We start from the raw sequence: 17,069 nt of genomic DNA, 5'->3' as shown, positions 1-17,069 counted from the left end.
GGAAGCACAGCCGAGAGGTGGGACTCGAGCTGGAAACGCTGCAGCCCGGCCTGGCCGCCCGAGCCCTGACGGGGCGAGTGCTCCCGGCTCCCAGCCCGGCCAGGCTGCCGACTCGGCTCGCGGCCGTGGCCGAACCGCGCGGCTGCAACGTCCTGGTGGCCCCAGCGCAGAGCCGGCTGCTCCTGCTCCTGCCCCGCGAGCTGTGACGAGGGTTGGGAAGGGACCGGCACCCTGGCAGGAGAAGGTGCCTCAGGTCCCGCGGCGAGCAACAGCCGACAGCTTCACCTCTCCTTCCCGAGCCTGCTCCCGCACAGAGACCAGGCCAGCAGAGCCAACCGCAGCGGGTTACGCTCAGGCCTTCCTCCAAACCGGGAAATTGTTATTTTTTTCTGTCAGCTGTTTGCTCCGGTGGAAAGCTGCAATAAAACGGGTGGCTGTAAAACTGTGCTCGGAAGGGCAGGTCTTCTGCCCCTGGAAGGCAGTGGCCCTTTTCGGACCTCAGCGCTCGCTGCCAAAGCGCTCGGGAGCGGGGAACGCGGGCACTTATCTCTGCAGCCTCCTGCTGCCGCAGGAAGCGGCCGCTGAGCTCAGCCTGCGAGGAGGACACCGGCTGCTGGGAGTCCTTGCGCACCCCCCATCGCCTTCCTTGAACCACAAGCTGATTTCCTTCAGAATAATCTGCAGTTTAATCTAGTATAAAAGCATTTTATTCTACTCTTATGGAAGTCATTATACTATGCCTATAGTGGCAGTATTGCCATCTTTAGCAATATTGTGAGCTTTACAACTCAAAAAAACGCTGACGCAAGAGTTAGACAGAAAGGACCAATAACAATTTATCAGGAAAGGGCCCGTCTGAGAGAGGTAAGAAGTTTCAGGAAGACACAAGAAACTCAGCTTGAGGAAAGTACCATCATATCCCCTGTTCCAGGAATCGAACATGTGTTCAAACTTATACATTGCAAGATGTTTCAAAACAACAACAATAAAAAACGTTATTCTTTCAGACTAGTTTGAACTTCCTACGATTTAACAAAGATGCAATCATATCCGTAAAAATCCCAGAGTTTTTTTATGAGCATTTCAGAAAGTAGGAATGAATCATTTCCTGGTAAGACAATCAATTTTGTAATGCCATGATCTTGGAAATGACAGTTGAACGCAGTCAAAGGCAAGCATTCAAAGGAAAATAAAGGCATTTAATGCAAAACATGTTACCAAAGTTTTTACAACAATTTCATAAAAATGGAACTTCTCTTAAAACACGAAAGCACTGCTATCAACGCATCAGCTATAAATCTGATTACGAAACTATCTCATCAGGCATGTGGAGGTGGGGAGGACATTTCTGGAAAAGCCCGAGAAGAACTGAACATGTTCTGGATCTAGCCTAGGATGCCTAAATGATGGTAACACACATGATGTTTTGGGATTACAACTCCACAGGCTGGTATGTCTCTACCCGCAAGTCTTTAGTGAGCACCCTATTAGGTTTGTGGGCATTCCAGGTAACTCAAGCCTGGACTCTTGGCTTCATCCCATGTTTTCTCTAATGATGGGGGCCGACGCCGGGGCAAACCGCAGTATGTGCTCCCCAGCAAGCAGCTGGTTTTGGAGGTGGTTAAAACAAACCCCGTGAAACTGTTTTGGTTCCTGGTCAGTTCCTTTGGGCTGTAGTTTCTGGAGCCAGAGGGCAAGTTGGAACCGAGGCGTTACAGCTCCAGTGAGGCCGGTGAGGGCACTAACAGTGGGTGCCCGGGCAGCTCGGCTGCTTCCCAGCCTGCCAGAAGGAAAGGGAGAAGCCAGCTCAGCCTGCAGGGAGCAAGGAGGCCCCTGGAGCTGGTCTGGGTCCATCCCAGAGGCACAGACTGTGGAAGAGAGATTTAGTCCTTGTTAAGCAGCAGCAAAAGAGAGCTCGGAGGGAAGGGAAGCCCCAGGCAGGGCAGAACAAGCCGGAGGCCTCTCCTCCCATCGGCGCGGCAGGGCAGGCGCTTCCCCGGCACGTTAATTCCTTCGTTGGGCTGGCAGACGGGGCTCACGTGGAAACGATTACCTGAGCAGGGAGCTCATTCAGCAGCGCAGGCGCTCGCGGACGCGGCGAGGCCCCGGAGCAGCGATGCTGCTCCCACGCCACAACAAAAGCCTTCAAGGAAGATGCGCTGGGGAACGCAGCTCTCTGGAGAACAAAGCTGCATTAAGCAGCCTTAACAAAGCAACAGTTTTCTTTGTGGGTGGAAGGGCAGGCGGTGCCTTCCCTCCCCAGGACGGGCTGGCTTTGGGGCTCTCCAGGGCCGCGCGGGGGCCGGCTCGTCTTCCCCACCGCGCTGCATCGGTGCTAGGCTCCTCGCTCTGCTACCAGGAGCTGAAGTCCCCAAAGCCCGAGCTCTTTTTCTCTTTCTTCCCAGCTGTGCTGGTGGAGGGGCCATCGTCTTCCGCACTGCGCTTCCTAGGGCCCCAAGGAAAACAACACTTAGGGACTATTTGGCGGACACAGGCATCAAGCTGATACAGGGGCTCACACATTTCTGTGTCCACACACACAGATGTCTGTGCATCACGCAGGCACGTACAAGCTGCGTAAGCGGGTGCACAGATTTGGGCACACATAAATACACCCCTTTCTGCAACACTGAGAGCAGCGTTTTTGCAAATACTTTTACAGAAGGCTAAAAATCAAGAACATATATATTTTAATTTATCCACAGCCTGTGCTAAGCCGCTGCTGAGGCAGAACCGTGTCCTGTCCTTAGGGACGCGAGCAGTGCTGCCAGCCCCAGCAAGTGACAGGGGCTCCGGGAGAGGATGCCCCTGGATGAGCCCGTGCTCCTGGGCAGCCTGTCCCGTCCGGCCGCTCCGGCTGTGCCGGGCCGCTCTCCGGGGCTGCACAGTGACCCGCACCGCCAGACCCACCGGAGTGTAAGGCAGCTCCTCCGGGCAGGGCAGAAGCTGCTAGAAGAGACATTTCTGGAACAGTGGCCTTCAGAAATAGCTGCAGAAGGGGAAGGGAGGCCAGAATTGAAGCTGATGGGGGAAGTGACAGTACCAATCCCCCTCAGGGACTTCTGTATTGTGGAAATACAACTGCAGTTGAGAAGTCAGCACATCCATGCCGCTATGGGCCAACACATGGGTCACATGGGAAAGATAAGGAAATAAAATCCTGCTTAAGTTTTAATCTTGAAAAACAAAAGATCTAGAAGGAATTCTGACTGTTAGGACTGCTTGCAAGCACCTTTGCACAGCCTGCTGGCACGAAACAAACGTTTGGCCTGTGGCAAGTCCCAGTGAATAGCCCTGAGCAAGAGCAGTGGGCAGAGCTAGCATGCAGCTGCACAGGGAATGGAGGCACTAAGCAAAGATCTGTTGGGATCTGCTTAGTAAGACCAGGAACTTACGCTGCAGCCATGTTAATGTATTTTCCAATCCCCTGCCGGTAAGTTTTAGGAGTCTGGATCTCTTTCTTTGGTGGGGCTACCTCAGCTTTTGTTTTGGCTGCTTCTTCTTCTTGCTGGGCCTTTTCTCTTTCTGCGGCAACCTGTAGGAAGCAAACAGCACAAGGTGTTGCAAGAGCTAGTCCAGAGGGAAGAGGCAATACCCAGGGCATTGTGAAGCTTTAAAACACTCTAAAATGCAAGACGGCTCACGTGGCATTGGGAAGGGAAGCTGCGAGGAGCAGGAGGGGACATGAGCCCTGCCAGACCTCTCCACTGAGAGGGCAGTGACGACTCTGGCACACGAGGCCTTGCTGAATGGCACGTGTGTGAGAGGGCTGTCCATGGGTAGTGGGAGGTGGGAAGAAGGGCACAGGACACAGCAAGAAAATGCATGGAAAAAGCACACAGTCTGAAAGTCAGAATAAAAGCTAAAGTTACCAAGTTACAAAATCATGTAAAGGGCTTTGGGCTATCAAAAAATAAAATAATTCTATCCTCACCTGGGCATCTGCTTCTTCATATGGATCCACAAAAACAGTTGTTGATTCAATTCGTATTTCTGTCTAGAAACAGAGAGAAAATGAGAGATCAGGAGCTGCTGTTCAAGTTACTCTCTCTTCCCCAAGCTCCGTTTCAGAGGTGGCAACAGGGTGAAGCGAACCAGGGCCAGTTCCTTCCTGCACATCCCTTTCATTTCCAAATTACCTTGGGACGGTCTGTTTTGGGGTCACTTTCCACATTCTCCAGGGCAGTCAGAGTCTCAAAGCCACCAACCACTCTAGAAAAGATGAAGGACATGATTCCCAGCTGCGACAGCAGATTCAAAATATTCCTGCACCCTTTCAGCCTGATAGATCTATTTTGTGTCTGTTACTCTTTCGGATTATCCAGGCTTCTCAACCATTCTCTTTGGGGGAAGGAAAATCACCCACCACATCTCAAAGACTTAAGATACTCTAATTCAGTGTAGAAGGTAAGGATTTTTTTTTTTATTAAATGTGGGATTTCTATTTAAAATTAAGCAGAATGTGAAAGGGTCAAAAGAGGAAAGCAAAAACATTTGTCTAAAACCAAACAGCTTTTCTGGTGCACAGAAATCAGCAAGACGGAGAAAGAGCCATTGTGCACAGCAATCTGGGCATGAAGACACAAGCCCATTTCTAAGTGGATTCACTTGCTAGTTTTACAGCCATACATTTGGAGCTCATTTCCTGCCCCCATGAGCTTTGCAAACTAAACCAGCAGACTTGGTCAAGAAAGCAAATGTTTTCATTAACTTCTGATTTTTAACTTATTTTTAGCGTGCGTCAGACAGAAGAATGCTATTAGGAAAAAAGGAAATCATAACAATGCTGCAGTATTATTAAAGAGAAATGATAGAACTGCCAATAACACCATTAATCTGTGCAAGAAGCATGAGGACTTCACCTGTGAGCTCCCTGAAGGCTTTGGGAAAGCAACAGAGCATCATGTCAAAGCCATGAGGTATTGCTGGGACCCTTCTCATTGCGGGTTTTATTTGGGAGGATGTCAGAGCCCTGGTCTCTGATTTCTCAATATCCAACTACCTTATTCGAGCTGTTTAGCCTGGAGAATTTCTGGACTGTTGCTTGTTCATTTTCAAAAATGTGTGAAACAATGGGAAAGTTCCAGGAAAGGATATTTTAAAAGGATAAATGGGGTGACCCAGATAATTATAAGCCTGTCATCCTGGCATCCACCCCAGCAAAATAATGGAATAGCAGACAGGACATGATTAAGAAAGAAAGGAAATAAGTAACGGCAAGCAACAAGGTTTTGTGGAAAACAGATTCTGTCAAACCACCTTCTATCTTTGAGACAACAGATGTGGTTAATAGGGATAACAGTGGCAGTGGAACAGACTTCTGGAAGGCGGCTGATATTTTGATGGAGAAACCAGACCGATATGAAATGAACACAGCACACATTAGATACAAAATTGGCTGACAGGTGTCAAAATCTAATTTTAAACAGGAACCATTGAGTCAGTGTGTTTCCAAAGGGGTCCTGCTGGGATGCGATCTTGGTCCCAAGGTACTTAACACTTTTATCCACAACATTATCCCCAATTAAGTTTGCAAACAGCTATACTTAGAAGGGCAGTAAATAAAGAGGATGACAGCCCATTGATGCAGAGCAATCCAGATCCCTTAGAAAGGCAGATGGCAACTGAACAGCATCTGCTTCAACAGCCAAACACATGGCAGCAAAGCAGAAACACAGCCCACGTGAACGGCTGCAGGACACCCCGAAGCAGCAGCAGCTCCATAGACTGGGGCTGGAGCCCCGTCCCTGCAGCAGCAAACACCTCCCCATGCAGAGCGACGCGCTCCGCTGCGGGCTCTCTGCCCCGCCGCCCTCATGGGTCTCTCCCAAACCAAAGCCATCCCATAAATTCTAAAGGTTTTATAGAAAACACTGTGTTTTTTTTTTTTTTTTTTTTACATTTAAGTATTAAGTATTAATCCATATATGTTTTTATGAGGTCTGTGCTCAGAGATACTCATACTGCTAAAGAAAAATCACTATACAAAATGTGTAAATATATATATTTTTTAACCTAAGTTGGCTTTTATAGCAATGAAATGAGCAATAGTTCCACTTTTTTCAAATACCAATACCTTAGTGCAAACATACACCATATTCATAGGTATTTGACACATTTATGTGCTTCTGTGATAACATCTTGCTCCTGGAGGTGCTTCCCAGACAGGCAGTTCTGTCCAGCCAGCAGCCTTTGCTAGTGCTAGTCCCTGCACGGATCCAGCAGGAGCTTCCCACCAGGAAGCTCCTTCTCTCCCTCCCGCCGCGCTCCTTCCATCCTTCACATGCTCCTTCCCAGAGCTGCATCAACCAAACGAGACAGATTGACCACAGCTGCCTGAGAGGCAAGTGGGGCCTTCACCTCGCAGCACCTCGCAGGCCAAACACAGTGTCACTGTCCCTCGCTGTGACTCACTGCAGCACCGCTGGGGAGAGGAGACACTAAACAAGACTGAAAAGGAAGACCCAGTTACAGAAAACAAAATGGTCCAGGTTATCCAAAGGGAACTACTAAATACCTGTCCTTGCTAACAGGTTGTTGCTGTTGCACTGCTACTCCAAACACCTCCTTTTTAATCCTGAAGGGTCTGGCGATGCTCTGTAATCAGGTCATGACTTCTAAGAGCAATTATAAAACATTTATGCAAGCTAGAACAGACTTGTTCATTTGCCACGAGAGGCAGCACACTGGGGGAATTTCTCCAGAGCTGCACAGGGCTTGGAAACCATGCATGAACTTTTGAAAGTTCATAACAAACTCAATTTTAAAATCCTCCTTCAGGCCAATATCAGATTCATTTACAATACTGATGATTAACACAGTGTAAGATACATTCACTGCATTTTAATTGCCCCTAAAGCAAACTCCTGATTTAATATTGGAGGATTTTCTAGCCAACAGCTTCATTCATTATCTTCTTGTATGTTTTCATTTAATTAGGTTCTGATAATTTGAAATAGCCAGATCAGCCACGCACTAGAAATCTCAGTTGAGTATTCCCTTAGCCCATGGCTAGACCTCCCACAATATTAGCCCTGATGCACTTCAGTGCATCAAATCTTCATTCACTGTGCTGATTAAACATTATTGGGAATACTTTGTCACTTGAACATTTCAAAAGTCTGTGATAAACATGACATTCAGAGGTCGTAAGCAAATGACCTAAATACAGCTATCTTGACACAACTGGAAAGGGCTGAGGGGGAAGGCGGCAGAAGGTTGTATGGTCAAGGTGTTTTGGTGGCTTTTAGCTTGACCACTCTGATAGCGTAAAACAACACAAATAGAAAGTGCTAATTAAGGTTTTCTGTGGACCTGTGCTGTTCTAATACCTTCTACCATTTTTGTTGCTGTGCCAGTTTGACTTAACAGAACTGAACCTGCATCTAGTGCAAAGGAAGCTGTTAAATAAACCCCTGGAAACTGAGGGCACGGCCCGCGGAGAGGGAGGAAGCGCTGCAGGGACGCAGCTCCCAGCACAGGTTGCCCACGAGCATCGTCTCGTGTCAGCAGCATCATCACTCTGCTGAAACACCCACCCTGCCTTGGACCACAGCATCACTTTGGTGTTCCTGACCTCTTCCCATGGAGATGGGATGTCTCTTTTAGAGCAACAGATCTGCACAGCCTGGCTTTGGTTCCCTCTAGAAGCTTTCCTTATGTGCATGAATTGTTCCTAGCAAAGGTGCTTTTCACTCACTCTCTATGGCCGCGTTTGATGGCACAATGTCCTTCTCATGTCACAGGAGCAAGGGGCCTGCAGGGCACATCATTCTCTTTTCTTCTTGATTGGTTGTCTCTAAAGTGGAAAATTTCATTCTCTCATACTTTTGCCTTCTCTAACCTTTTGCACAGAGACTATTTCTGTGCAAACTACAGTGTCTGCACAGTGAAGACTCAGTATCAGCTTATGTCTTTAGAAACTGCCATAATACCAACAAATCATAAAAATGAATTTGTTTATAAAAATGAATTTGTTTATAAAAATTGACTCAGACAAGAGAGTTATGGAAATCATAGGCAGGGTATCACTTGGAAGTCTTGTCAAGGATAAGGCCCAGCTGGGCCTGAAACTGCGGCCAAGTTTCATCAGTAAAAATTAAAATCCAAGAAGGACAATACCTAATTGCAAAGGTCACCACCCAGCAAAAGCAGAATTATATCTTAATCAGGACACTAAAGATGCAAAAACACAAAATATCCTGACTTAAGCCATGAAGGATTTTGCAAACTTTCTTCTGATTTGTCTGAGCTGGGACACAATGATACAACGTGCAGGCTCTGAAAACATTATATATTGTTTTTGTCAAATCTCGTGATGTTACAGTGCAGCACTAAAATTCAGTATGTCAAGATATAATGTGTCAAAGGAGCACACTGACATCCACAAGAAATTATTCCATACAGAATGATAACAAACATGCTACACCAAGAAGCTTTGGTGATTCTTTGTGTGTCCCAAAACACATATCCTGGGCTTAGAAAGACAGGATCTCACACGTTTTCTTTTTTAAAAAAAAAGCCTGTAGAAGTGATATACGGAAAATATTATGAGATAAATACATCAGAGCCTGCAAAGGCTCTGAGAGCTACTACTAAATACCCTGACTACCTTGTACAAAAAGGGATAAAATCTCTGTTCGATGAACAAATCTGAGTCCCACCAGCAGGAACTCTGTCCATCGGTTTCGTTACAGCCCAATGTAAAGTTGGGACCAACGGTCCCTTCCTCCCCTTCATGCGGCCCAGGGAATCACACTGGGTCAGCCCTTCCCAGCCAGCGCCGGCTGGGCTGAGCGTGGAGCGCAGCAGAGGAGCAGCAGGAGAGGGGCAGGAGCAGACGCAGCTCCCTGCACCGCGCGGGGCCCACGCGGGCACCGCTGCCCGTTCCGCGGGGCCCCGCTCGCACGGGGCTGCAAACGGAGCTGGCTTTGCCGAGGGGTGAGCACACGTTCAGATGACAACCTGCAAGGAAAAGGAGGGTACCTTCGAGACACTGTTTACACTGGAAGAACTCCCGAAACGGGTTTGCTGTTTGCTGCCAGTAGATGTTGAGCAGAGAAAGATGATCTCAACTATATATTTAGCTCAGCCTCCCTGAGACAGCGTGTTGTATTTTTAGCGGAGCTTGATAAATGTTGAATTACACTTAGGCATGGGTGAGAGGTAGGTGCATTTAGATTTCTGTGTTAGCATAGAAACAAAAGCACAAACCTACCCTTACTCGTGCAATTCTGTTTGCTTGAAACCTGGACTGAGTGGCACTGGAAAACTTTACATCTCAAATTTACAGATGTTATTTAAAATCTTACTTCCTGTTATGGTTCCTTTATGCAAACTAGTAACCTTGTCTTGCAGTGACTGCCAATAGCTTTGCATGAACCCTACGTGAAGTATCTGGGGGAGCTCTATTCATTTGCAGCACGCCAGGCAAATCTGCACTGCTACTTTAGTTAGTTCTGATCCCCAAATAACTGCGACTCCTTAGAAGTCTCCCAGACATTCACACATGGACTTCCTATTTCTCATGCTTTTGTTTAGAAGAACTATAAGAATTAAGCCTTATGCAATGCTGATGATGGCAGTGGTCCAGGATGATAGAGTTTCCTGGCTAGCAGACAATACAAGAACAATGTCTGGACTTTTTGAAATAAATGCATTAATCTAGAAACAGAAACCAGAGGGAAACTTTGTTTTGTAAATACATTCTGCTGTCAAGCTTACTTTTATAAAAAGAGTACATGTATTTATGCACACACATACACAACAATGTGCCAGTATGCACACACACACATACACTCACTTGGTACAACATGTTTCCTATGAATACAGCCACTCTGAAACACAGCAAACATTTCTGACCTGCAACACTGATGCAGTCAAAACACCTCAGTATCACACCAGGGCTTAATGGAGAAGGTAAGATAAGTAATGGTGGCCACTGGAAAAACAGAACTTGGAAAAGCAGGATCTGGATACTAGACTCAACAAATGAACTCGGCGCACTGGGATTTCTCCACTTGGGCACTGGGTTCCTCTTTCCAGCTCCCACAACTGCCTTGGAAAAGGCTGCAGCCACCGGCCCGGCTCCGGCTGCGCTGGGGTCCATGGGGTCCCCTCACTTTCCCCCTGGCTCTTCCCTCCTGCCCTGCTGCCGGCGGAGCAGACTCTGCACAGCAACATTGCATCAGGCTCCCTAAACAGATTCAGCAATAAAATCAGCTCTTCTTTCCCTGTCACATCATTTCTCTGTTCTTCAGATGTACTAAAGCAAAAGAGCAACAAAAACATGAGTTTCCCAGCTTAGAAGGCAGCGAGGTTTCACTAACTCAAAGGAGACAGCAAGTGTTACAAATGGAAACAGACACCATGCATTATTTAACTACATCTGGGTAGCTGAATAATACATGGCAATAGTTATAAGCAGCTAATCACTTTAAAGGACAACAGTTACTTTCATTGCTCTGTCCCATGGAACTGCAGCACAGAACCTGAAGCGGCGGCTGGGACACATTTCATACAGAATGAGGTTTATCCCCCCAGAAACAACAGTCTCCCACAAGAGCATCTGGCAGGGGAGGAGGGTGCAAAGGGGACGTCGAGGCTGCCTGCACGGCAGCTACAGGCACAGCCTCCACGTGGACCCAGCCCGGGATTTCCCGAGCGCCGCCTTCACTATTCCTGGGAAACTCAGAGCGAGGAACGAGTGGCACAAGTCCCCAGAGAGCTAAAGACCTGTGCGGGACAGGGACAGGCAGCTGTGTACGAAGTGAGAAACTGTCCTCCAGGCCCTCATCTCCTGCCTCCGTCACCACGTCCCTTTCTCAGGCCTCGGCAAACACAAGTGCTGCTCCAATAAACGCACGGAGCTGCTGCCCCGACTGCTCCCAGCCTTGCAACCCTGCCCACACCACTGCTCCCTCCTGATGTATCCCTCATCCATCCCTCCACACACCTGCAAGCTGCCTTCCCCTGCAGGCCCACCAAGGTCTGCCTTGCCCTAAAGCGCGTCCATATTTCCCAGATCATTTCTCCCTTCCTGCTGATCAGGACCTTTCAGGATGATTTTAAATATGCAAGTCTCCATGTATCCCTTTAACTCCCCAACGCATCCACAAAGTCATTTCATTTTCCATGAAGATTTCTTTTTCCTTGACTCTCAAGGAAGCACAAGCTGTCAGGTGGAAGGGAGGCTGAGAGGGATCACTACTGTTAACTTCCCTGCATCAGTATATGGGTTCTTTTCTACTTATACAGTGACTTTTCTGGGGCAGGAACTATCTTTGTTTCCACCTTTATAGGGCCAAACGTACCATATCTCTGACCCACAGGCACTATGAGCCACGAGAGTCATGGAAAACATAGTAAGAACACAGACAGGATGTGCTTGCATCTAGATTTCATAGAGTGTGGCAGTGGCAGGCAGTAACGTTAGCCTGAAGCGGCTCTTTGGGCTGTCCCGTGGCTCCAGCTCCCAGTGCTGCGTGCCCAGGAGGGCAGGACCGTCCCTGCAGCAGCCGCTTGCCGACGTCTCCACGCGGCACACAGCAAGCACCAGTTGCTTTACATTATTTGGGTTTCTAAATTAAACCTCTTACCAGGCAGCTAGAAACCAACAAAAGTCTCCAGTTAGTTTTCAAGGTAATTACAGCATTCTCTAAGTCAGGAGAAATGGTAATTACTAGAAAGGGTAATTACTAAGTTAATCGAGGCAGCTCCGCTGGCGCAGGGAAGCCAGGCAGCGCCTCCGGGGGAAAGCAAAATCCATCCTCCCTCGCTGCTTCAGCCTCCCCGTGCCCAGGTTATGCTTTGGCTTCAGTAACGTCTGTCAGCATCGCTGCCCTGGTCACGACGCGATGCCCTCCCTGTCCTGCAGCTCATGGCTTCTCCCAAGGCCTAAAAATTCCTCTGCCCAAAGCCAGGGACAGGGCACCTCTCCCCAGCCCTGCTGCCTTCAGCTGCTCTGGTTTTCAAACATACCCGACAGTCCAACACGTACTGACAACCACCATTCGAAAGCTGAATTTCAAACCAGTGGGGACACGAGTAAAATGCAATTCTTGAGAAGGGGAAACTTTTCAATGCCCTATCCCACATGGGACCAAAAAAGAAAAAAAAAGAAAAAAAAAGAAACTGTGAGAATTTTGCCCTTTTTCTGTTCTCTCCAAAGTATGAAAAGCCTTTGGAAAAGCACTGTAAAGATTACAAACAGGTCAAATTCCGCTCTCCAAGACACACATGTCAAACACACTAACATGAACCAGAGCTGCACAGAAATAGCTGAGGGCAGAGCTGAGCTCATAGGGAAGATTTGGCTTTTATACTAACTGAGAGAAGATCCAATCGATCTGAAAGTCACAACAGGCCAGTAATCATCCAATCAACACAATCCAATATAACATTCACGGAAAAAATAATTCTGATTTCATGGGCTCATTCTATTCTTAACCCTAGATATTATTCCTAGATATGCTTCCCAGATATTATTGTACTGTGCAGTCTAAGATCAGATACAGGTACTAAATCCTGGAAACACCCAGGATCTAAAATAGCAAACTGAAGCTGGACTTTCACTAAAGAAATAATCTCGAGTCCTTTGGTTTTTATGGCCTATGGGAACAAATAAAGGTAAAAAGAGCAACAGGATTTTCATTGCAGAACACAAATCATAAGATCTGCATACATTGGGCGCCTATATTAACTGTGTAGGTAAATTAGATTATTCATGTATTCAGCTTGAAGATAAGCATGGAAAGACAGGAATGCACCTATTCTGGCACTGTCATTTGCTACATTCTTTGAATTAATCTTTTTACATGCAAGAAAGCTCAGGGTAAAATTCACTTTGTGTTTACGAAGATGTTACTTTTTCACAAGACAACAACTTTAACTACGAACAATTTCCAGTTCTCTGAGAGCACCAATTCCTTACGGCAACGAAGTTCAGTGCTTGGGATGTCCTGCAGGGCGCGAAGGCTCCTGGCGCGCGTTGCCTGCGCTGCAGGGAGCTCTGCTGCTCCGTGCTGGTGAACGGTGGGAGAGCTGCGGGACACTTGGGCTGTCCGGTGAAGCCAGGCTGCATCCCGAACCCAAGAACCGGCCTTCTTTCAGCTGAGCTATCTTAATCCAAACACTAGCTGATGAGGTGGAAGCTCAGGTTAACAGCATTACCACATTGGATTTAACGGGATTTTTGCAAGGAGACTCAATTTGTAGCTTGAGTTGAGAGTGAAATTGCAACAAAGACAACTCCTAAGATACCAGCAAGCTAACTCTCACTCACAACTTTAAGTATTAGAATGTGCTTTATATACTCCTTTCACCAAATGACAATGGAATTTTCAATTTTGCTAGGACAGACTTGAGAAAGAAAAAAGAAACTTAATTCAAAGGGAGCAATTACTGCAGAGTCAGTATCAGAGCTAATGGCACTATTATAGGTGTTTAAAATGAAGCCAACTTGCGCCTCAAGAACTTGCAGTCAGAACAGAAGGATTAAATATATCACTTTCTTTGCACAGCCCTATTGTATAACACCCAATCAAAGTAAATGGCGGATGCACTTCTCAATTGCTGCTTTTTGAATGGATAAAATTAGGGAAATTTAAAAGTAATCATTTAAAAATAATTGTGAAAACCTTGGGAAACCCCAACACAGCAGGCTAGTGAAAACCACAGCTCCCGTCCCCACAGCAAGGCATTTGCTTGAACATCTACTGACCACTTAGTAAATACTATAACCAGGACTTGCATCTACTGCAGGAGATGCAAACAGCAAACAAGTACATTCTTCTCTCTACAATATAAATATTTTGTAATATAGTCTGTAATATATACCCTGATCCTTATCACGTGAGGGCTTGAGTGGAAAAGGCTTTGGGGACTACTGCAACAGTTGCTATAAAGAATGATGTCCCATTGGACATGCCTTGGCATTGCTAAGATTTCTGAGTGTGTCTGTGGACATACACACACACCTACGTACCCACAAACACGTACCATGATACGTGCCAAAGATAAAGAAGCAAAGGGGCCAAAAGACCTAAACTATGCAAAAGCTCCATGCTCTACCCTGCGATGAAGAGCAGCCCAGTCATGACTGACTCATTGGTTGACAGTTCCTACAAGGATGAAAGCAGTGTTGGAGAAGTAATCGCTCGGATCTCAGCAATTAGCATGCACAAATATCAAGATGCTTGGTTACAGGATGCTCATTACTTTGTTCCTGACTCCCCAGAGAGTCACATACAGAAGGATAACACTTAATTAATAATAAGGCCCTTTGCAGAGATGGGAGGATGGAAAGAGACAAAAAGCAGAGTCTGACGACACCAGTGAGAGGTTGGCATGTACTGACCAAGCAAAATAGCCAACCAGCACAACAAGGACTTTGGTTTGAGATGACCCCTCACTTACCTTCCAAACACCGTATGCTTCTTGTCCAGATACGCACAGGAACGGAAGGTGATGAAACTGGAAGGAAGAGACACAACAATGAGCATCTTATCTCCCCAAGGCTGAGCCGAGAAACAGAGAGCAGCCCCTGCGAGGAGACCGGCCCCTCTCCCCTGCGCGAGGGCTGCAGACCAGGCAGCCCTCTTGGGTGGATTCCACCCTGGATCTCTGGAGTTTGGGCTTCTTATTCTCACACCTCACTAACATCCCCCAGACTCCAGCACTCCTGCTCACCGCAGGGCTGTGAGACCCGGCTGCCTCTCGTACCCGCTGCGGATTTTGCACCCAGCAGTCACAGCTACACAATGCAACAACCCCCTGCCAGGGCCAGCTTTGGTTCTGAGGATCTTCACTTTCTGCATTGTTTCCATTACATTGACACACCCAGAATCCATTTCTGTCTGGATCCAGCAAATTTGTGCTTCAGTAATAAACATGACAGAAGTGTTAGAAATTGGAAAAAAAAACAAACTGAGAAACTTGGACTTTTAATAGATTCTAGTTTTATTTTTAAACCTACACATGGTAACTAAAATACCAAATCCAAACCAACGCTCACTACTAAAACTCCTCTCTAAAGCTTAGCACTTCTTTGGAAGGCTGCGAGAGGATGAGGCAGAGGTTTCCACACTGCGGTTTGCAGACGGTGATGGTCCGGGCTGGCTGGACGGCTGGTGCTGGCTCTCCTCCCCGTCTCCATCTGCTACGCTACATTAGAGACAGCTAAAAATATATAAACATTCCAGAAGCACTTTTCCATATAAGCAACTGCCTCGGGAAGTTATATGATTGCAAATAGGAGGGGCTGCAATTTGCCAGACAATCTATTAGATGCAGCTTGCCCTAGGAAAAGCTTTGAGACGCTGCAGAGAATGTGAACTCCTACACAGGCCATACGACAAATCTTAGTCCAGGGCATGTGCTTGATGCACCAGTTTATTCCCAGATATCCAGTAATTAGATTATCAAATGATCAATTAGGCAATATTGTAATTAAAAAAAATTGAGCCATCAAAGCAATCAAAACAAAACAAGGCCAATGGAATTAACCTAATTCCTGCTGATCCTGGGGGAGAAGCCTCGAGCATCACTCCAGCTTCAGCTAGTGCCACTTGCACGTACTTGTGTTAACCTTATGCAGTGAAGCCACCTCGTTCAGCGCTGCAGTGACTATCACCCACCTGGAGAGCTCTTCGCTTTGTTCCTCAGGTCACAACAATTGTCAAGGTTTTTAAACATTGCCTAGGAAGTTTTATAATTATGGGAGCTAGAGTCTCTCAAAGACTTCATGTATAAAGGAATTTTACATTCATCTACAAATTCTAGGGAGATAGGTGACCAGGTCTGTGATGATGACAACGATGTCTTTCCTACTACTTAGCATGTGAGCACCTGCAACAAAATCCACGCCTAAAATAAGCCCCACAGCAACTAAATTCTGCACCCTGCCTGACACACGTGTGTAAGCCTGGTAAAGACCCTTAGACTGGCACTGCATCATTCCCAAGCTATAATAAATCTCAGGCCCTTGGAAAGCCAAGCCCAAATCCCCTTCCTTGCCCTCCAGTCCTGACACGCTGCAGTGTGCTCCCCATCCAGACCCTCTCCTAGGGCCACTGATAAAAACAAACATTTTTTTCCTTCAGTAATTAGAAAGCAACCAATAAATGGTTCAGTTGACACAGAACACTTTAAAAAGCAGACACATATCTGCATTAAAATTACACATGAAGCAAATTAATACTACAAGACTATTTAAAAGAAATATTTAAAATATTTCACTTGTTGTTCTTTCCACTTCTTTACTCTGTTATTTTTTCTCCTTTGAGAAAAATTCTTACATGAGAATTCTGCTTTTGTACACAAGTCATTTTCAATCCCATGCCCTGCACTCTTTTACTTAGACTATGCACTTTGAACAATCCAGAGCTGTTCTTTTTACTTAAAAATGGACAACTGAAAGAAGTAACATCTGTAGAGAGTTTATGTTTTACTTCATCAAGCTTTTTGAAAATTTCAATATATGGCTAAATTTACACAGAATGGATAGGTGTAGTAAATTCATTATAACAACAGTAAGGAGACACTGGGAAAAAAGGAAAAAACCCACAAATTACAAAACCAGAAAAGGCAGATTAATGATGATGTGATAAATATACAGGTGGTCTTGACACATTTCATGTGGCTCTTAGTGGGAAAGAGCAGCTGCAGCTACGCAGATTTCAATATGCAGCACTTGACAGAATATTTCACTTGACTGAACTTTAAAGAGTAGCTCATAAAATGTCATTTTATTCTTAACAGTGTAAGACACAATGTCTAGAGGGAAACGATAAAACACAAAAAGCAAGTGACTACTTACAACTGTGACTTGTTTGTGTTAGGTCCTGAGTTGGCCATACTGAGAACACCACGTCCTGTATGGGACAAGTTGGGCTTAAATTCATCCTTAAAAGGTTTTCCCCAGTAAGACTCTCCTCCTTAAAAGAGAAAAATGACAGAAGAACAGTTTGTTTTCACTTGTTTCCTTCTACACTTTGCAGTAGACGCTGCTATTAAACTGAAGGTTTCTGGGGCTTCTGACTGCTATGGCTGCTGCGAAGCTAATAGGTGAG

The 17,069-nt window shown here is 46.3% G+C and overlaps 1 protein-coding gene across 1 annotated transcript in view; it reads right to left on the bottom strand.

The window, feature by feature from the left end:
- Positions 1 to 2,202: 2,202 nt before the first annotated feature.
- Positions 2,203 to 17,069, bottom strand: part of PPIL2 (peptidylprolyl isomerase like 2) — a 71,091-nt gene continuing 56,224 nt past the window's right edge. The window contains exons 15-20 of the mRNA XM_088532327.1: positions 16,817 to 16,934; positions 14,416 to 14,472; positions 4,140 to 4,212; positions 3,935 to 3,997; positions 3,396 to 3,535; positions 2,203 to 2,446 (exon numbers count right to left, since the gene is read on the bottom strand). Coding sequence (XP_088388453.1) covers positions 2,353 to 2,446; positions 3,396 to 3,535; positions 3,935 to 3,997; positions 4,140 to 4,212; positions 14,416 to 14,472; positions 16,817 to 16,934 — 545 coding nt within the window. The 3' untranslated portion in view covers positions 2,203 to 2,352. The remainder of the gene's footprint in view (positions 2,447 to 3,395; positions 3,536 to 3,934; positions 3,998 to 4,139; positions 4,213 to 14,415; positions 14,473 to 16,816; positions 16,935 to 17,069) is intronic.

This window comes from Tinamus guttatus, unplaced genomic scaffold (genome assembly GCF_059628265.1).
Source record: "Tinamus guttatus ecotype Peru unplaced genomic scaffold, ASM5962826v1 Tinamus_guttatus_pri_ptg000459l, whole genome shotgun sequence".
Taxonomy (NCBI): Eukaryota; Metazoa; Chordata; class Aves; order Tinamiformes; family Tinamidae; genus Tinamus; species Tinamus guttatus.
This window is presented reverse-complemented; position numbering and strand designations above follow the sequence as displayed.